Consider the following 23,157-nt stretch of genomic DNA (forward strand, 5'->3'; position numbering starts at 1 on the left):
ATACGCTCAATGCATTAGTTTTACATACATACCCGGTTTACCTTATTTCAATGTGTTTTAGTTGATATACATGGGATTTAAAACATTGCGGTCATACCCACTAATGTAAATCAAAGCACAGAAGGCGCTGAATTTGTTTGGGTCTCGGAATGTAAGAAAGGTGCAGGTTGTGAGATTATATGTTTAGTGCCACCAATGCTTTCCAGCGTTTTAATTGTAGTAAATTGGCTATAAGACTAATTGCAACACTGATATTCAATCCAATGTTTATTTGATTTTAACAATTTAAAAAAATGAGTTACCTTTACTGGAATTTGAACTCCAGACCTCTCGCTTCCTAAGCGAGCCCGAAAACCCTTCAGTCACGGTGAATTTATATGTGAACGGCCTGAAGAAAACCATATTATTTTAAATTAGGGCTTGTAACGACTTTAACTGCTGTTTAACACAGATGTAAATAATCCTGGAGCTTACTATAAGCATGTATATTTATAAAGAATCAAAGGGCTGCAAGTTCTGTGGTATTTTCTGATCTTTGCAATCTAAATCGTACTTTATATCTGTATTCATTTTCCTGTATAAGTTTATTTTTATGTATTATAATTCCTTTTGTAAGGCACCAGAGTTTGATACATACGGAATTCTGCATAACTAGAGTTGCATCAAAAAATCATTTATGTTCTTTTTTTTACGACAGCCACACCTTATCCTTGTATATCATGGCTACTTCCTTAACAAAAACACTTAAAAAAAAAAAGAATTTAACAACAAAAAAAAAAGTTTCCTCGACTGGGTTTCGAACTCGAGTCCTCTCACTCACGAAGCGAGCGCGTTACCACTGTACCACACAAAAAAAAAAGTTTCCTCGACTGGATTTCGAACTCGAGTCCTCTCACTCACGAAGCGAGCGCGTTACCACTGTACCACGGAGAAAGTATACAAAGTATACAAAGTATAACTTGTCTGAATAATATAGAGTCATTCTAAATTTAAAACTTCCATTGCAGTTCGGGTTTGTAATCCCTATTAATTTCGAGGTATTTTATTCAGGGTAAACCTGTTGTTTAAAATTGAAGTAAATATTTTAGCGAAAATCCTCTCGCCCAAACAGTCCGACATGTAGAATCTATATATTCCACTACTCGGTTTGTGTAGTATTCGGTAATCGACATGGCTAAAAATAGTATTTTCATTGATAAAATCATATTCATCCGCGTAATTTGTGATTGTGCATTTATTGACAATTCTATAAGCCAACGCTATTGTTTAACTTTAAATGCGTTGTAATTTGTTGGATACTTGTAACAAAATAAAATATTTCTTTCTTTTAAATCGCTAGTTTTAAGCTGTTTTGAGAACTACTTGTTGTTAGGTTTGTCGTAAACTTCTGTGTCAGAGATTGAATGTCCGCTTTGTATATAGTTCTTTTCGATCAGAAAATACAAAAAAAACAATATAAGAAATCTTCGACCATTCGGGAATTACTTTGCTTGAAAATTGATGCGCCTGTCTTTGACCATCTTTACGCAGTGATCTCCCCTGAATTTTTCGGCTTTAGTGTACATACAAAAGGGAAGTAACCGCTTTAAAAAAGTGGACTACTTTCGGCATTTGCAATTAACAACATTAGACTCTGAAATTTCGCTACCATTATTTGTTTGGTCTGACGACCCAAACAAATAAAAATGGTTGGGAAACGATCTTTGCATTCCTCTGAAATTCTGAGTTATATCAAAGTGCGTCATCAACTTGGAATTGAACTGAAAACAATTTACAATGAAATTTGTCAAGTTTATGGAGATAGTGAAGTTTCCTATAGACTTGTTAGAAACTGGATTGCTAAGTTTAAAATTGGTGTTAAGTCTATCAAAGACGCGGTAAGATCTGGAAGAAAACCGACTGCGGTGACCCCTAAAAACATTAAAAATGTCAGTGAAATTTTAGAAACGGATGCTAGACACACTTCTCGTGACATAGCTAAGATGGTTGGGATATCAGAAGGGTCAGTGCGCACAATTCTAAAGAAGAAACTAGGAATGAGCCGCATCACTGCAAGATGGATACCCCATTTACTCACCAATGAACAAAAACAGGAACGTATCAGATGTGCCAAGAAATTGTTAAAAATGTTCCCAGAATTTAACCGTCGGCGTTTTAATAATGTTATAACGGGTGACGAAACATGGGTACACTTTTTTGAGCCACATAGAAAGATAGACAATAAAATTTGGGCCACCAGAAACGCTCGAAGGCCAACAATTGCAAAAAGAACACTGAGTGTCAAGAAAGTTATGGTAGCAGTATTCTTCGACATCAATGGCATTTTACTTCAAGTTTCAGTGCCAAGGGGACAGTCTGTCACAGGAAGGTTCTACAAACAAAAAGATTTTAAAAAATTGAGAAAATCCTTCCGTAAACGTCGTCCAGCTACTGGACTCAGGGGTGTTTGTTTACTTCAAGACAACGCGCCGGCACATACCTTTACGATTGTGAAGGATTTTTTGGCAAAAGAGAAAGTGAAAATCCTTCCTTAAACCCCGTATTCTCCTGACCCTGCCCCTGCCGACTTTTTCCTATTTCCAAGACTCAAAAGAAAGCTTTCAGGTCGAAAATATAGAAGCCGAAGTGCCGTAGGATCCGCTATTCATCAGTGCCTGCTACGCATCCCTACAAAGGACTTTGTAAATGCATTTCGAATGTGGCTGAAAAGGCAAAAGTTGTGTGTTTCTCACAAAGGAGAGTACTTTGAAGGAAATAAAACAAAATAAAGTGTCCTGGTACTGTATTTGTCTTTTTATTTATACTTGGACAAAATATATTGCGCACCCCTCGTATGTTGTATTCTAGACCTTATGGTGTTTTGAAAAAAAAATCTTGAATCTTATGAAACCAACATGCACAGAGCTTGGATATTTGGCATGACCTCCTTAGAAGTTCCATGCATTTCATGAAAGTTGAAAGATTATTTGACTGTTCCAACAAACTTGTGTTCAGGCGTATATTGCCCGGCCATTTTGGAGCTCTTTTTAATATAATGGTATATGCATACTGAAATTTAAATGAATTAAATTGAAAAGAAAAAATATTTGTTTCTTATTTTTTAGTAATTTTTTTTAAAGGTTTTGATGATGTATCGGATTATCTATTATAAACATTTTGTCCTAGTATTTTAAGCCATGCAAAATATGCATTATTCGGATCACAGTGGAATCTTTTAAATACGGAAATCCTCATCGAAATCTTACCACTTAATCGATGTTCTTTTATGACAACTTGATTCTGGCTCAGACACAGTGTGGCCACATGCACTTTCTGAATGGATGAACTTATACAATGTGCTATTTTTCATAAGGAAATATCTCCCTTAACCCGCAATCATCTTCTCGGTGGTCCCATTTTGTTTATGATTTGGTAATAGACAGTGAAAGCTTAAGGAATTATATGACAAACGAACTATGGTGGCCTGATGCTCGTCCAATCCCAGTTCTATTTGTTTTTCAACATATTAACCGATACTAGTATCACATTTAAAGCTAAATATGAGGAGATCAAAAGGAGGCAATCTGATAAAGTTGTAAAAATACGTTTATTGTGTGTATGCATTTAACAAAAAATAAAATACTTGTGTTAAACAAGTTATTATAAAATACACAATGTGAGCTTAAGTTAATATGAATGTATTCCCCCTGTTACATACTATCACAGATCTGCTATTCTAATATTATAAATTTATATAATCATCTTAAATAACATATATTTTCTTGTACGTGAAACATATATTAAGTAAAATAATCTCTCAATATTTTCATGCTTCTCTTGACAGTAAAATATAAATTCCTTCGAAGCTTTTCCGAAGACAACTGTTCCTACTATTAGATTACATAGAAAAAAATCTTTGTTTTATTTGTTTGAAAAATACTATTTTTCAGTCCTTGTAATATTCACTCGTGTACTCTTGTATTTTTCTTAACCACGAGTTGTATTTTTTAACGTTGACTATGATTTATCTATTGAATATTGTTCTGAACATTTCTCACACTCCGTCATCATTCTTTCATTGTTCCGTTGGGGGAATATGGTCGGCATCCTTTGACCAAGGACCCCATGGCCTGCCTTTCTGAAAGTGATACATAAATTTTTTTAACACAGAGAACATAGAAGAAACAATAGTGCGGTTAAATAACGAAAATCAAAATCTTTGATTCAAATCATGCTGAACACATATACAAAACAGTATTGGCTAGGGTAGAACGGCAAATGAACTCATCTAGCTCTAAGATACTCATAATACTTGGCTTGTTTTAAGTATTTAATGAATAAATGGGAATCAATTTACCATACATATATTTTTTTTACATAACAGCAGCCGAAAACGATCCAAATCTACAAAAAGTAAAAACTACTAACGAAAGTCATTTTGTTGACTTTCAAGTTGATTGATATAAGATGAGGGATTAAATAGCATTACCTTTCCAAACAAGTCAAGTGTTTTAGCATTGTACAACACTTGTTTTACCTCCTTTGTTTCTTGTAATACTGCATAGTCAGCAGCTACCCTTCCATCCTTGATAAATAAAACAAAATTGGCGTTGTTCAATTTCTTCTTTTTTCAATTTTCAAAATTATATCAGTTATACAAATTGATTGATAATTGATAATTGAAATAAATACTGATATAATTACGAAAACAGTAATGTTAATACTTGCATGGTGTTTACACAAACTGCCCCGTCCGTCAGTCAGTCCGACCGTCCGTCTGTCCTTCCGTAACACTTTCGTATCCACTCCATAACTTTGGAAATCTGCTGACATTTAAAAAAAAACAACTTGGTTTAAGTGATCATCATAATGAGGCGATGTGCAGAGCGCAATAATTGGGTTTCTACCCCAAGGTCAAGGTCACACTTAAAGGTCAAATGTTTAAAAGTTCCCATTTCATAATAAAAAGTATACATTTTGTGTTCGCTCCATAACCTTTAAACCCCTGAAAAAATGAACAATATTGGCACAAGTGATCACCATAATGAGACAATGTGCAGAGTGCAATAATTGTGTTGCTACCTTCAAGGTCAAGGTCACACTTAAAAAAGGTTAAATGTTAAAAGTCTTCATTTCATAATAAAAGTCTACATAGTGTCCGCTCCATATCTTTTAAACCGCTGATATTTTTTTTAATAACTTGGCACAAGTGATCACCATATTGAGACAATGTGTAAAGTGCAATAATTGGGTCACTCCCCCTAAGATCAAGATGACATATAAAGGTCAAATGTTAAAACGTCTTCATTCCTCAATAAAAAGTCTACATTTCCTGTCTGCTTCATAACTTTTAAATTTCTAAAACACTTTAGAAATAGATTTGCACAAGAGATCACCATAATGAGACGACGTGCATGTCGCAACAACAGGGTTGCTACCCCAAGGTCAATGGCGCACTTAAAGGTCAAATGTTAAAAAAAGTTTTCATTTAAAATAAAAAATCTACATTTCCTGTCTGCTTCATAACTTTTAAACCGCTGAAAATTGTTTGAAATAACTTGGCATCACCGTTATAAGACGACTTCAGAGCGCAATAATTGTTTTGGTTTTGCTACTTAAAAGGTCAAGGTCACACTTTAAGGTCAAATGTCATAAATGTTAAAAAGACTACATTTCGTGTCCGCTCCCTAACTTTTCAACCCACGGAATTATAAAAAAATAACTTCACACAATTAATCACCATTATAAGAACATGTGCAAAGGGCAATAATTAGGTTGTTATCCCCAAGATCAAGGTCACGCTTAAAGGTCAAATGTATAAACGTCTATATTTCGTGTCCCCTCCATAGCTTTTAAACCTGTGATTCTTTTTTTTTAAAAAGCTTGGCACAAATAATCACCATTATGAGATGATGTTCAGAGCGCCATAATTGAATTGCTACCCCTAAGGTCAACGTCACACTTACATGTCAAAAGTTAGAAAGTTTACATTCCGTGTCTGTCCATAACATTTGAACCGCTGCAATTGTTTTTATGGTAACTTGGCAGAAATGATCACTATTATGACACGATTGGCCAAGCACAATAATCGAGTCACAACCCTGAAGGTCAGGGCCATACTCACAGTTCCAATGTAAAAACATATTTAATTCATGTCATGTATGTTTCATGTTAGCTTTTTAACTAATTGACAATTCAAAGGTTTTAAAGTTACTTGGCACAAATGAACCTCACCATGACACAATCTGCAGAGCTCAACATCTAGGTTGCTACATCCAAGGTCAAGTTTATATGTTCTCCATAACTTTTTTACTTTATGGAAGATTTTAAATAACTTGGCACACATAATCACCATCGTGTGACTATGTGCTTATGATATGCATGACAAAACATCAAGGTCATGGTTGGCATATGGTGAAGAAGTACACATTCATGTTCACTGCGGAAGTGGATTAAGATGTCCTTAAGACTGCCTTGTTAATTTTAAAAAGATCATGTACGTATAAAGAGAGATAATCCAGATTACCTTTATGTAACACAATATTTGACACCTTAAAAATATACTGTTTCCTTTGTATTTCAAAACATTCTTTCAAGATAAATGCATCTACACATCGTATTTTAGTTGTTTATCAATGTATTATAGAAATGATTTATGAAGAAAGAAAATATGATCAGTCATGTATTATACCTGATACATTAAACAACTATGTACGGTTTAAATATCAACTGACCAGCCATGTACCAAAAAATCAAAAGCAAGTCACGTGCCCTTCTATGCCTCGAAAATTAATTGAAAAACTTTGAGGGTTAAAGAGGAACTACTGAAACGCGTGGTAACAGAATCACTGCCACAGCATAAATCGCAGCTATGATATTTATTGTACGATCTTGTTTGCATCGGAAAATTAAACTTTGAAAAAATTCACAGCCTTTCGACTGTGCAGTTGTCTTTCATAAGGGAAAGGTTAAAGTTGTAAGTACTACGGAATTATCATCTTTATTCTGTCACAGGCAACCCAACAAAGGGGGATGCTTAGACCTTTTAGGTAACCTGATATAAAAAGGATAATACGCACAAAATATATGTTATTTCGAATATACATAATATACCAGTAATTATATTATTAATAAAAGAATAATACATTGATAAGGCATACACTAACGTTGTCTCCTATATTTCTCAAGGCAGGCCTTCTGGTACAAAGTTCTCTAGCTGCATCAAACTGGTTGAATACTATTGCTCTTGTTAAAGCAGTAAACCCATTCTAAAAATTGAATCAGCAATGCATCAATTATCTATTGACTGACCTTCATTAGATTAAAGTTTTTATTTCTTTTATTTGTTTGATTGATTTTCCTTTTTAGACGCAAATTTTAACACATTTTTATCACACATGTATCTCGGCAGTTAGTCAAACAATTTCTATAACTACTTAAATATTGAAGAGAACACAGAAATGTATAATATTGATATTTGTTAAATTAATGCTTGAAATAAAATATTGATACAGTTATAAAATGATTCAGTATAAACATTTAAATGTGATGAATAAGAATATTCTGTTCTAAAACAATTTATTATCTGTTATAATCTGTTATAAAGATATATGTAATACTGGATCATTTATCAAACTTGTCAAAAACATTTATATTTCTTTCGTGGTGTATCGTAACGTATGATACTAAAAACTTTCAAGACGATTAATTTTTGTATTCAAGACCTTCCATTATAGACCACTTCAATTCAACATTGAAAGCAGGTCACTCTGAAAATCCGCCATTGAAATACCGAAACTGTAATTTTACAAGTCATTAAAATACTTGACAATAGAGGGAAATAATTGTTTACTTCTATATTTTCCCCGCCCAATTACATTATTTAAATGTTGGAATTCCTCTACTTTCTATTAAATTTTTTTATAAAATTGTCAATCATTAAGCAAGTATCTTTTAATTACTCTTTTTATTTGTTTTCCTTTGGTATTTCGTGTAAAAAGATTTTGTTGTTATATTTTTATAAGTATAATCTTCAGCTATATTTTTGTATTTCAATATATCTCCTGTATTATAATAATGAATTATTCTATAATTTTTTTATCTTCTGATTTACAAAAAACATAAATACAAAAACACTAACAACAAAAAAACAACAGGAAAAAAAAAACACAAAAAAAGCACTAGAAAAATTATGTTATATTTTGTGTTACTTATGGTCAATCAAGAATGGCAGGAAATTCTTTGTTTCAAAATATTTGTTTTGGAAGTCTTTCCATAATTTGACATGTATATGTACTTGTAATCTTAAATCAAGGTTATGCATTTAAAAAAGAAACAGATTCAATACTTTATGGTCGATCAAAACAAATCAAGGTAATTCGAGATTTGTTTCAGGATTAACATTCATTTTCTCTAATGTAATACCTCATGATTGTGTCATACAAAAACCGTGAACTTAATATCTATTAGACAGTCTAACATTATAAAGTATTGTTAACTACTAGACAAAAAAAATTTCAAATTATTTAATCTTAAAATTCAAAAGAGAAATCCTATTGCATGAAAGTAACCCTGTACAGGGTATCGTAATAAACATTCAATATCTTTCTTAATCAAACCAATCCATATTTTATATAATATATATTAAGAAAAAAGCAATAAAGAGAGATAATTGTGGAGAGCAAACTATGTGTATGTCAAAGCATAGTTGTCCAAAGTATTATTGATGGTAAGAAATACCCATGTTTCTGTTAGTTTCAAACTATATTCAAGCTGTAATTGATCATATAGGTATTTATTTCTATCATATGTTTTTATGTTTATCTTGAGATGAATATGTATTGATTATCAGATATAATATCTATTTCTCCCAAATGGCAATGTATGTTTCTCTATATTTAAATAGATCTAGAAATATGAATTAAAATATGAACTTCCTTATTGATAATAAATTGAATCCTACAAAGTTAACAGGATCTATTAATTTGATGTAGTCAGATATTAACAATTATACTTATGTAACAGTAGATGTTTTAATGATATTGATATTTCTCCTTTCACTTAATTTGTAATAAACAGAAAATCAAGAATGTGTCCCTACTTTGTTATTTTCTTAGAGTAATAAATACTTAACTTGGCTAAATTTACTTTTGAATTTAAGAATTAGGTTAACTGTTAAGCTATCTTTAGGTTTAAAATATACTATTAAAGATGTATTGTGTTTAATTTGTGATGCGTGGTAAAACGGGCTTTGTATCATACTACCTCTTAAACCATGTTAGTTTTAAATACTGCTACATTCGGTCGATTTCAGAAAACAACGGATCGTGAGTTTAAAAGGCCTATACAAAGGGGTACATGATGTTGACAATCGAATGGAAGTATGATGATCAAGAAGAAAAAGAATTATTCTGTGTATTGTTCCTCTTACACCATCTAATATTATTTTGCGCTCCATTAACATATCTTTAATTAACCTGAAATTGCAAGTGTCAAGATACCTCGTCGATAAACCGTGAGGTCAATTTTTAACGAGATTTTTCCCACTCTCCTTTATTGTGACATCTAAATACCTATGACAGACGTTTTGTTGTTTTAATTGAAATAATGCGTATTTTTCCAAAATAATTGCCCTTTCTTTGTTAAGGAGATATTCAACAAGTCACTATACGTATTTAGTGCAAAAATATAATTTTGGATTGTTTTGTTTGTTTGTTTGCTTGTTTCATTTAACGCCTTTTCCCAACAGTATTTTAGTCATATATGCAGTTATTTTGCTAACCGTTGTTCCTGGAGAGTTTCACCAGTACTAGACTACCTTCCTCCGTGCTAAACTACCAAAGTATCTCCCGGGAATCGAACCCACGCCAGAGAGGTAACTGGATTAGAAGTCATCGACCTTAACCCTCGACCACGGAGGCGGCTTATAATTGTATTATCTTTCAGATAAATAAACACGATTATCATTTTCTATTTAAAGATAACATTTTAATTATTCTGTTAAAGTTTAATACACTTAAGGACCAAAAGAAATGGTGATTGAATTAGTCATGGTGTCATTCGGGTCAGGGTTGGTTAAATCCGGGTTTCAGTGTTAATAAAAAATATATCTTTTATGAAGCGTTATAATTATCAATGAAGAGACTTTCCTCGCAACGACTTTAAAATTCCCTTGTATGCCCAACAAATGATGTAATTCGAGACTGCCAACTACATTTCTCGAGCTATTAATCATATCACTTAATATCTACATGGAAGGAAAATCCAAATTTGTATTTCAACCATTTTTAATCTTTTTTTCTTCTTTTTTTGTTCCTTGCTGTTCGTTGGTGCTTAAATTGATAATAAAATAACCTTTGAACGATAATTATTTCTTAACTTCAGCAACACTGTTTCTTTTAAATCACAAAATGCCATTTCGAATTTGTGAAAGAAGACATTTTATATAAGATTTTTATGTTAAACTAATAAGTTATGGATTAAAAGTTAGGCACATGGATATTGTAAATGAGACTTCATATAAAGGGAAACATTTCTGTACATGTTATTAAGAAAAATGCTTGATTTCTCAACAATAAAGAAAAACAAAAAGAAAATATTCTTTGATTTATTTTAATTTTGGTTTCGTATTACATTTTACAATAACGCTGCTTATTGGCAAAATAGTCAAATATCATTTAAAAAAAACAAAAAAGCGTTCTTCAAGTTTTAATAAAAGGAAGTAAAATTGAGGACCAATATCGCAAATGTTCGGCCTTTTCCGCCAACATTCGGATATTGATTATTCCGATTGAATGATTATTATGAATAATTGTCAAGGCGCTCTGATTGCCGGATACGTAGTAGTTTTATTAAAAGTTGGAATTTCCCTAGTTTCTATTTCAATTTATGCTCAAGCTGTCAAGTTGGTGAAGTTAACAGGTATTAATTTTGATTAATTGCTTTCTATCTAAATATTAAGATTCACAAAAAAATATTTTATTTAATTCTGAAGTGTTGATAAATAATCAATGTTTTAACGAATAAGTAATAGTTAGACACCAATTAGCAAAAAAATAACAAAACGATTTAAACAGATCATTTAACAGGCAGAAGAAATGATTGTAGAGGAATAGTATATTTTAAAGAAGTTTATTGTTTGATAAATAGGATTTAGCTACGAATGAATAGATACACATTTATTTGGTAAATCGCCAAGCTAGTAAATCGACTATTGTTTCAAACATTTGTTGTTGTTTTTTTCAAATTTAATTGGTCGTAAATGTTTGTGGTTTCTCACATCATTGATTCTTTGTAATAAATTGACAGAATTTTGGAAATTTATCAAGTGGTAATCTTCATGTTTTTTATTTAAATAGTATTGAATTGTTGAGGTTTTATGTAAGGTAAGTTGCCTGTACTGATCAATTATTGTTCTTCTTTGAAATAATGTCTATAACAAAACATAGAAAAATCATATTTACCGGACCATATATTACTTTTATGTTGAAGAATTGTTTCAATTGTTTCATCGTCTGAAGGTGTATTGCATGCATAAATAGTACAATGCCATTCTTATTATTTCACATTATCTTATCCCTCCAATATAAAAAGGATCTGAAACAAGAAAGTAATTTTGCTACACACTTGATATTATTTTTTGATAACCTGTAAAGGAATATTAGATTGTGATTTATGTGTTTCGGATGCCATTGCATTTAACATAATATTTATAGTGAATGGGTACTCGATGGTAATTTTTTTGTTGAGGGTCAACGTGAAGTTTTTCATTGGTATAATTTAGGCTTTCAAAATCTTCTTTGCATGTGAATTCATTTCCGGTGTGTTTTGAAAGTTGTACTCGGAGTAAAATTTTCAAAACACAGCGGAAGTGAATTTTCATGCAAAGAAGATTTTGAATATCTTATGTGTACCAATGAAAAAGGCCCAATAGTATTAAGTTAAGTAAATGACCAATTTAAATTTCTCAAGCTTTTATTTTCAATATAAATTAACATCTACAATTTAGGAAAATCCAGATTTATTTTTTATTATTTCCTTATAATTATTATGATTTTGTTCCTTGTTGTCTTTGATGTTGACATTGGTAATGAAATTATCTTTAAATTAAACAATCATCATCTCTTCAACAACTGCAATACTGTTTCCTTCAAATTTAAAGATTCCAATTCCAAATATTCATATCATTTAATTTGATTGATTGATTATACACTCAATTACAAAAAAAGATATCGAATACCGACTGGGACTTCGGACTTCTGTCATGTGTGGAAGCTAATCAGCTAGCTAAAGGAACGCCGTTGGTTTAACTCATATTTTCATTTGTGTCTAAAATATTGTACGTAAGTGCACCTGAGTTCTTCCTCCACCATTAAATCTGGAATGTTGCCATATGACACATACTGTCTCGATGTGACGTATAGCCCAATCAATCAAACAAACACAACCTTGTAATAAATTTTATTTTTATTAACCACTGAAGTATTTCACCAGATTTTGGCATGGATTCATAAATATTTAAATGTTTGATTTATATCATTAACGGCAGTTTTTCAAAACAGTTAAGGAACCGTTTTAGCTTTTGAATACCGAGCATGTGTAGCCAACTAAGTTCACTGGACATACATTGATTATTATATTATTGTATATCAAATAAAATGGTTAACATATCAAAGAGAACCATAACCCCGTAATATAAAAAATCGAGGAGAACGTTTAAAAATATTGGCCTTCTTTATGCATTTTAAACTTTGACTTCAATAAGAAATGTGATATTTAAGTTATTCTAAAAGGCGGTTTAAACAAAAAGTATTCTACTCTTTAACTGTGGTTTAAATTAAGACATTATTCTATACTGATTATCGATCGAAAATTTGATCAATATTTTTTCTTTATATCAATACATAGTTGTATAAACAAAATGAAGCTAAACTTCTTAAATGTCTACAGTAGGATAAAAAAGAATATACTAATGTATAGTTAGTATTTGAATACAAAATTTATTGTAAATTTAGAAATATTTTTTTCTGAAAACGATTTCAATTAATTTGAAAATATGAACCGTATTAAAGTGTTATAAAATTATTATGCATTCTGTTATTTTATCACATGTTGCCAATATTAACCTTAATAAATAAACCAAAGTTTGCTTTATACAAGTCAAACATTTAAAGATTTTTAAATGATAGAAAGTATAAAGTTTGTAACAAAAAATATGTTTAATTTGCAATAATTTAAAGAGCAGAAGGGATTACCAGTCATATCGTTGAACTGTTAATATACGTGGGTTCCTGTAGCATATGCTTTATTTCTCCTCATAGCAAATTTCATACTATTTTAATGAAATCGTTCTCTACAAAGTTTTATTTCTGGAATTAAAAACATTTGATGTAGAGGTAATTGAAACAAAAACATAATAGATAGACTTTATTCAAACAAAATAGTGAAAATTATAAATGTTATCAAAAGTAAACAAAGAACTTCATTATTAGTGTTAAACTGTTAATAATATTATCACTTGTATGACAACATTTCAAGAAGCATCCTTGTTATAATCTAAATTAACTTATGTTTGTTATAGTTTTAGTCAAAAGAAATGGTTCATCTGAACTAAGGTTTTTTTTTCCACAGATTTGTTTAAAGCTATTCAAGACGTTGATATTTGTACATTTAGTAAGAAGGGAGACAGCACTTGACTGCTTTTTTATTTACTTTTTGAAGTTTTTGTATCGAAGCAATCTTGCTAAATGCATAAGATATTTGATGTTTGCAAACATAAAGATAAAACATAATTTATATAGATCTTGTTCCATTTTGATATTTCATTACATACTGATCAAAAAGATGGAAATCGCGTTTTGGAAAATGCAATCCGGGATTCCATTTTTAAATCCAAAATGTTATTTTTCACTGATACATATTTTTCCGAGTTTCTGAATACAAATGTGTCAATTTATATAATGCTAGTAAAAGTGTATCTTAATTTGGCAGTTGATGTTTGATGTTTTGCATATATCGTCTGCTTCTAAAGTAAAGCATGTAGAAAAGTCGTGTATGGTATATAAACATATAACTATTACATGTCCTGCTTACCTTGCTAAAGTTCCAATTGGATACTAGTGTGTTCGACTGTCAAACATATAGGGTATGTGTATGATATATATAGCATGCGAATTTCTTAGCAATATATCAAGATGAATCAGTGATAAATAAAATCAGATCGTGTTTTGTAATGAACATTGTTTCAATGTTCACAAATCAAAGTGAGATTTATTCCATATTCTGTGAAGTTTTTTTTCTATTTCATCAAAACGAACTTATGTCATCTGCGGTTCATGAAATAAGAAGATATAACAATGTCATTTTAATCATGTCATAATATAAATCCTATATTATATCCAGTTTAATAAAAATAACAAAATATCTTAGACTCCTGTCATTTGTATCCTTGAACACATGTCATAAAAAAATACTTTTAACTTTACCGCTTTTTCAACGATTTCAACGAACAAAGCTTATGATTTCAATGGAAAGAAGCAAATAAAAAGATATCGTGTTCTTGAATATGTTAAATGATATGAAGTAACTCAAATAAAAGTCTTTAACTGTTTTAGTTTTATAAAAGATAATTAAGTTAAACAAATCGTATTAAGCTACTGATTTTAACAAATCGATATTTTTTTTTTGTAATTAAGACATCATATTGAGGGAATATTTCTGTACATGTTAAATTACGAAAATGCTTGTTTACCTTAAAATAAAGCATTTACAATGGCAATGCACATTCAGACTTCAAAATGTTATTTATTGTGTCTTATTTTTGAGTTCTATATTACATTTCTGGCAACGATACTCATCGGCAAGATAGATTCACTTATAAAAGATTTGATAATGTCTATCAGAGAAATTATGTATAAACAGGCGCAGCGTATGGCAAATTTTCTACCCTTTCTGTAAATCTTCGAAAATTGATAATCGAGGTGTTCCGATTGCCAAATGCGTAGTGTTATCATAAGGTGGAATTCCCCCCTAGTTTCTTTTTCAATTTATGTCCATGTTTTAAAGCTGCTTAACATATATTTATTTCGATTAATTGATTTTCATGTATGTATTAACTGGCGTAGGATCGAAAATATCTGTTAAAGATGTTTAAGCGTTTAAAACATGGGATTTTAGTTAAAAATGAATCATAACAGATTAACTTTGTTAAATCGGCAAGGTAGTAGGCTAGTTAATCGACTGTTTTAAACTTCAAATTGGTTAGGTTAGCTTTTTCCAAATTAAATTGATAGTAAATGTGCCGCCCTTGACCAATTCAATTTGGTAAATTTTTATTTTTTTCTTATTTACTTACATGGCTTACTAACTTTATTAGCTTAATTAATCGTTGACCTAGTTCATGCGAAAAAAGGCATTCTCGTTTGTCAAAACATGAGGGCAAAGATAAAAAATATAACTTAATAAAGTAAATGAGACATATATGTTATTACGAAAATTCTTGATAACTTTTTAATGAAAAATTTACAAATGTAACTCAATAATTCGAGATATACTGTTATTGTGCCTCCACTTACCACTTAAGTGGGGGGGTGGGCATTTAGATTTACCCATGTCCGTCCGTCCTTCCGACCTCCGTCCGTTCTCTTTTGTGTCGCACGTAACTCAAAAAGTATTTGACCTAGAGTCACGAAACTTAACAGGAATGTTGATCAGTATGTGCAGTTGTGCACCTGGGTATTTTCGTGTGGATTTATTCAGTATGTTCAGAGTTATTGCCTTTGATTAAGTAAAAATGTGCCATTTTTCAACTTGTGTCGCACGTAACTCATAAAGTATTTGACCTAGAGTCATGAAACTTTACAGGAATGTTGATCAGCATGTGAGATTGTGCACTTGGGTATTTTTGTCCTGATTTATTTAGTATTATAGAGTTATTGCCATTGACTTAGTAAAATTTTGCAATTTTCAACTTTTGTCGCATGTAACTCAAAAAGGATTCGACCTAGAGTCATGAAACTTTACAGGAATGTTGATCAGCATGTGTAGTTGTGCACCTGGTTATTTTTGTGTGGATTTATATATTATTTTTAGAGTTATTGCCCTTGACTTTGTAAAATTTTGCAATTTTCATATTCTGTCATGTAACTCAAAAAGGATTTCACACAGAGTCATGAAACCTTACGGGAATGTTGCATATGTAGTTGTGCACCTTGAGTTTGTGGATTTATCCAGGATTTTTAGAGTTATTGCCCTTGACTTTGTAAAATTTTGCAATTTTCATATTCTGTCATGTAACTCAAAAAGGATTTCACACAGAGTCATGAAACCTTACGGGAATGTTGCATATGTAGTTGTGCACCTTGAGTTTGTGGATTTATCCAGGATTTTTAGAGTTATTGCCCTTGACTTAGTAAAAACCGTTGTATTATCTTGTGTTATTTGTTCCTTGAGTGCTTGAGTAAAAATCAACCAACTTTACAGGAATAATGATCAACATCACTAAACTACAGGAATAATGATCAACATCACTGTGAAGCTATGAACTTGGGACTATGCATGTGGATTTTTTTTCAGTTTTGTTAGAGTTATAGCCTTTGCCTTCCAGTAGTATAAATTTGCAATTTTCAACTTGTTCATGCATAGCTCAAAACGTATTTGACTTGTAGGCCTAAAAGGTAACAAGAATGGTAGTTTAAACATATTTTATTGCATTAAATATATGTTTACAAACATATCATACAAATACCGGTATATATCAAAATGCAAATGGGTTGGGCAATAAGTTCTTAAAACATTAGATAAAGCCCTTCCCAGAAATAAATGATCAACATCACTAAATTACAAGAATAATGATCAACATCACTGTGAAGCTATGTACTTGGGACTATGCATGTGGATTTTTTCAGTTTTGTTAGAGTTATTCGTAATCGCGCCGTTTTTAGCCGACTTTTATGGTGAATGATTTCCAATGAATACTAATTTTCTTTTTTACTAATTTACTTATAAACGTAATAACCGTTTACATAATTCATTAGAAATCAGACTTGCAATATAGGCAGTCTTGTTTGACCAAACATTCGGTCAAAGACAAAAAATAACTTCCTTGTTTATAAAGGTAAAAAATAAATTCCTTGTTTATTATAAAATGAGTAAAGGAAACAGTGACCTTGATTGTTTATTTAGATTAATTCATGTAATGTGGTACCACATTCATTATTTCAGACATTGAATTAGAGACTACAATAAGATTGTGATTTCTGTAATCACTGAATCTTTGTAGTTCCTTGTACGAAAATTTGAAATTTCGAAAATGGTAATTTTCAAGTTCCTTTTTTAAAGATATTGATGAAAAAGGGAAAACAGAATCCCTAAAGAACGCCCAAAATCACAATATTGAAACTGTTGCAATCGTATTTATAAGTAAAGTTATCAGTAAAGGTAATTTTGAAGGGTCTTAAAATAAATCATAGCATAAAATCGGCTATCTTCCCCTCTTTTGTCCATGTTTAAAAGGGACCAAAACCATGTGTTAACAGAGTCACGCGCTCTTGTTTTTACATATGCGCAATAAATTATACAGGGCACGGTAAAAAAAAAATAAATAAATACAAAAATGTATGCCGATTTAAAAAACGGTTCTGGACATCAAGTGTACTTTAAATGCCCATGATCTTTTTTCTAGAGTCAGTCTGAAATCGTTTTTGGAATTCCTGAGGGATGACCCTTCTTGTCATTGGTAGTGTAAATTAATTTCCTTTCTCAGTTAATAAATCTACAATGTTAAGCTTTGTTATATCAATTAAAAGTTGACTGAGCAATTGTATTTCCCAAGTTGTTGGCTCCGGAAAAATAAATCGGTTACGTAAAATACCGCCCAAGCACAAACCGTTTCCACAAAGATTTCATGTATTTGTTAAGTATTTAATATTCATCATGCATGTGGTATAATAATTTATGCTGTCATAGCGTCAACGCATGTTTTTTCGTGTTATAAAGTCTGCAAAGTCCCTCGTAACTGTTGGAGCCCTCGTCCTAACGTGATCGGGCACCAACCGTTCCTTGCAGACGTTATATTACACGAAAGAACGTGCGTTCACCCTATAAAATAAAATTGTTTAAGATGTTTATAAGTAAAACTGACTAATACTTGACAAATGCTGTAATTCTCTGGGTGTTGTCTTTCAAAAAATTACATTTACTAAACCATGTTTTACTTTCAAATGTTTAATTGTCTGAGAGTATATTACATGGAATAATCCAAATTTATCTTTCCAACATTTCCTGGTAATGATTATGAATTTTGTTCCATGTTGTCTTTGATGTTGACATTTATAATGAAATTACCTTAAAACGATCATTATCTCTTCAACTTTTTTTCATATCACAAAACTCCAATTCGAATTATTCTTATCAATTGATTTACACAAAAACAAAATATAATAATTAATTTTTTGTTTTATCATTCTTATATGCTGAAATAAACATTTTGAATATTATATGTCAAGAAGACAATTTGATTTGATACTTACACAGTCAATTGTAGATTTACACTTGATTTAGTTATTATAACATTTATTAATAATGAAAATAATAACATTTGATTAAATTTACAGGATGTCGGAAAATTCTGATTATTCTCGCAATGTGTCACTCAGACTTTCTAAAGTACTTGATGAGATAGGAGTGAACGAGAGAATGGTGATTAAAAGAAGGCGACTAGAGCTGATGAATGAAACATTAGAAACAATAGGGCAACAATTATTAACACATGGAGGTGTAAATGTGTATCATTTAGGTAGTAGAGGAGAAGGTACTACAACATTAGGACTTAATTCTGACATCGATGTACTTTTAACACTTACCAGGCTCAAAGTGATACAGGACTGGAGTGAATGGGAACCTGATAAACAAAACATGTTAATGATACAGGATGATACTGTATCACCAGGATATTGCTTATTACAGATACTGAGAGGGGACGCTCCGCTGCCAGAAGATAATGTGTATAATCAGTACTGGTATAGAGATAGAATAGGAAGAGTATTATTAAAGAATACTTTATTACATATAAGCACTAGTTCTGAAAGTGTAAGACATGGTCCAGCAATTACGATGGAAGAAATTCCTGGTTACTGTGGTCATGACATTGTCATTGCAATACCTTGTCACCAGTGGCCATTGAAAGCTAGACAATGGATAAATCAGCAACTTGAAGGTCAATGGCCTACAAGCGATATGAAACAGTATTGTAAACGCACGGAATGTTTCGTTGTTGGAGTTGGAGGCAAAGGCAGTGTTAATGAAGACATTGAATGGAGAATATCCACTTCCCTTGCTGAGAGATTTTTAATGTTCAGTCTGAATATAACACAAATCAGATGCTTTATCTTAATGAAAATGATTCTAAAAACGTTTATAACCACACAATGCCCTGACAGCATTTCAAGTTTTATGTGTAAAACGGTCTTACTTCATAGTATTAAAAGTACAGTCAACAATGCTTGGAACGAAAACACCTTACTGATTTGTCTAAATTACTGTCTAACAATACTTTACAATTGTATTGTAAATGACTATTGCCCACATTTTATCATCCCAGAGAACAATTTAATGGCGAGACGTTTTACTGTAGTAACAAAACAAATCATACTAGAGAGACTCTCTTACATTATAAGCAGTAACGGAAGTGCTTTACTTGAAATAGAATGTGACCAACTTGGGTCTAGAATTCAAAACACATTTTTGAGATTAGTAGACTTTGTTCCTGAACACCTGTCTTGTGTGATTTCAGGAAACCTAGTTAACATTATTGCTCGCAGAGTCAATGACTTGATCATGGTCTTGCTCAATAAATTGAATAAAACCAATAACATTCGACTTCTATTGCAAACATTATATAAATACCTGATGAAAGTAACTCATGATATGAATCAAGGGCAAAATAGAATAGCATGTAGTGCAATAGCTAAATTTCTTAGCATGCATTTAGGATCTGCACTTGCTTCAATTAACATACAAAGTGAACGCAGTGTATGCCGAGAATCTACCGTTTTGCTGTCGTTTTGCCTAAACATTGATGTAGCATCGGGTAAACTGAAACTAGCATCAATTTTCTATTGTACTGGAGAGATTGAGACGACAGAACAAATTTTGAAAAATATTGAAGAAAGTTATGATCTCATTGTAGTTGAACCCATCTGTAAATGCTACGCTTTTCAACACTTTGAATGTAAAAGGGCATTCAATAAGTTATGTTATGAAGCAGATGATGAATATACATTGTTACAGAGTATAACTGCATCATGTGTCAGGTTTCTACGATGTGAAATAAACTGCTGTCCCAAAGAACTCCAACATGAAATGTTTCGATCATCACAACAGGACCTCCCTTATAGAAGTGAAAATGATGAATGGATGAATTTGGCTGTGATAGATTCTCTACCTTATTTATACTTTCTACAGTACAAGACATATTCTCATCTCAGAAGGAATCGGGATAAACAGGCGGCAATCTCCAACCTTGCCAAATGCATTGTAGAGGAACCAAATTTCGGACACAAAGAAACAGCACTAAACCTTCTAGGTCAGTGTATGGAACAAGAAAACAAAACGGACGCTGCTTTACAGTGCTATCTGTTCTCTCTGAAAATACGAGGCAGAAATAACGCTGCAAAGTTTCATATATGTAGACTAGTAAGCTCAATGTTTGGCCAAGGCATGCATTAGTGTAATGGAAACAAAGGCGTCTTGTGGCTGCGAACTGACAATATGTAATCATGTTCCTTTTACAGAAAGGCTCAACTTGTCATACACTTTTTTAAAAAGGAACAGATTTATCATTGAGTTTATTTGATCTGGGAAAAAATATGTCACTGCTTTACGATGTGTATTGATATTTGTATGCATTAAACCATGAGTAAGATTGTAAAGTAATGCTTTTGTCAGACTTGTAGAAGATTTAAGACATTGAAAGCATTATGTAAATACTTTTGGCGGAAAATTGAACAAAGTAAAGATCCCTATCTAATTACAATGTACATGTATATATAATTAGCTTGAACTTGTTTTATAAAAAAAAGGTAACATATCAAATGTTTACAATCTAAACATATAAAGCAAACACGAAACTGTTTACCTTTTGTTTTACTGAATAGGCGTGCAAGAGTGAACAATCAAAGCATTGTTATTTTATATCAGATACAGTAAAACAAATATAATTGTTAAGAGGTTATACAGTTACGCAATGACTACCAATCTTGAGCAGAGATATTTATAAGAAAAGAAATATGTCGGTAATGAATTGTTGAAATAGTGTTTTTTATGAAAAACAAAAATCCCAGTGAAGATTCAATGTGCAGATAAACTTTTCCATTTATTTTTTTTTTCAGAAATTTTTTTTTCCCAAACACATTTGAACATTTTTTACTGTATTACATGTATTAATTAATGTTGTTTAATTTTGTTGCAAATTTTGAACAGTGTACAGCTACTTGGGTACATAAAAAATTTTTTTACCAAAAAATGATACCAAACAGTTAAAGGTTATAAAATTATTATCATGTTTTATATTTTAGTACAAATAGCATGATAAAGTTTATTATTTGCTATACGCCCGAATTATTGTTCGTGTATATTGGTATTGATCTGACCGCCCGTCCGGTTTGTATATTTGTCAGGACAAGGTTAAGATCATGCTAAGTCATTGTGTATGAATTTTAAAAGTTCATGTCAGCACAGTATCTTTTGCACCAAGGGAAGGAAATTAAAAGAAAAACAGAATTTTTTATTAACATGAGATGACAGGGAGAAGCCTGGTTTAGATTTGTCCATAACAAAATTGGCATTGTCTTCGGATCATTTGATTGATATAAGCAATTTATAGGACAAAACACTTCTGTATTGTGCTGAACTTAAAACTACAAGCCTAGAGCATTTGGCATGAAGTACTGTAATGTGGACCTCTACAAAGTAATATTCATCATGTCTATTTGGTCAACATTTTCCTTGCCCGGGAGTCAACTGATATATATATAAGCTATATATTTGCAAACACATTTATGTCTTTTCTTTAACTACATTGCCTAGAGCTTGACATGTGGCATTGCTTTTGGGCGACCTCTATAAAAGCGATATGATCAATTTTGGCTGACCCCAGGAGTAACGTGATTTATATAGAAAACACATTTAAATCTTATTTTGTGATGCCCAGAGCTGAGATATTTGGCAAGTCGTATTAGCCATGCCAATAGGGTGAATTATTGCCTTACCACTTGAGTCAGCTGTTTTATCTACTTTTAATATAAGAAGTTCAGTCTTATTTTGAAAAACTACAATGCCCATAATTTTCATATCTTGTATGCAGCCTTACCTTTTGGACCTCCACAAAACTTATTCATATTATATCAGGTGGGTCATTATTTGACCCGCCCCAGGGATCACCTAGTTTATATAGACTTAAAACATTATGAAGTATTATAATGAAACCAACATGCGCAGAACTTGGATATTTGGCATGACCTCTTTAGAAGTTTTGACAATCATTCACTTAGGGTTTCATGAATTGGTTTCTTCCCTAATTGAACTTACTACATCTATTAACTACTCGAACAAACTGTTGTTCGGGCGTATATTGATCCGCCTTTTTGGAATTCTTGTTTATATTCTGTTATATGTATACTAAAATTGAATAAATTAAATTGAAAAGAAAATATTTGTGTTTGATTTTTAAGTCAAATTTTTGTGTGATGTATCGAATTATCAACTTTAAACATTTTGTGCTATTATTATCTCTGTACTTTTAGCCATGCAAAATACAATTTTTTCAGATCACAGAGGAAGCTTTTAAATACGCAAATCCTCATCAAAGTCTTACCATTTAGTCGATGTCCTTTTAAGACAACTTGATTCTGGCTCAGACACTGGGTGGCCACATGCGCTCTCTGAATGGATGAACTTATACAATGTCCTTTATTCCTTACATTTGTCTCCTTTAAACCGCAAGCATCATCTTGGTGGTCCAATTTTGTTAATTATTTGGAAATGGACGGAAATATAAGGCCAAATAACCAAGGTGGCATAATACCTGTCCGGGAAAGGACAACTTATTAACGTATACTAGCATTTCAATTAAATCTAAATATTAGAAGATTATAGGGAGGAAATCTGATGAAGTTGTAAAAG

The 23,157-nt window shown here is 31.6% G+C and overlaps 1 protein-coding gene across 1 annotated transcript; it reads left to right on the forward strand.

The window, feature by feature from the left end:
- The first annotated feature begins 18,583 nt into the window (after positions 1 to 18,583).
- Positions 18,584 to 22,156, forward strand: LOC132752935 (uncharacterized). The gene has a single exon (XM_060743347.1). The coding sequence runs from the start codon at positions 18,592 to 18,594 to the stop codon at positions 20,701 to 20,703; it is 2,112 nt and encodes a 703-aa protein (XP_060599330.1). The 5' UTR covers positions 18,584 to 18,591; the 3' UTR covers positions 20,704 to 22,156.
- Positions 22,157 to 23,157: the final 1,001 nt, after the last annotated feature.

The sequence above is a fragment of the Ruditapes philippinarum genome, unplaced genomic scaffold (assembly GCF_026571515.1).
Source record: "Ruditapes philippinarum isolate M1 unplaced genomic scaffold, ASM2657151v2 ctg1961_1_1_1_1, whole genome shotgun sequence".
Lineage (NCBI taxonomy): Eukaryota > Metazoa > Mollusca > Bivalvia > Venerida > Veneridae > Ruditapes > Ruditapes philippinarum.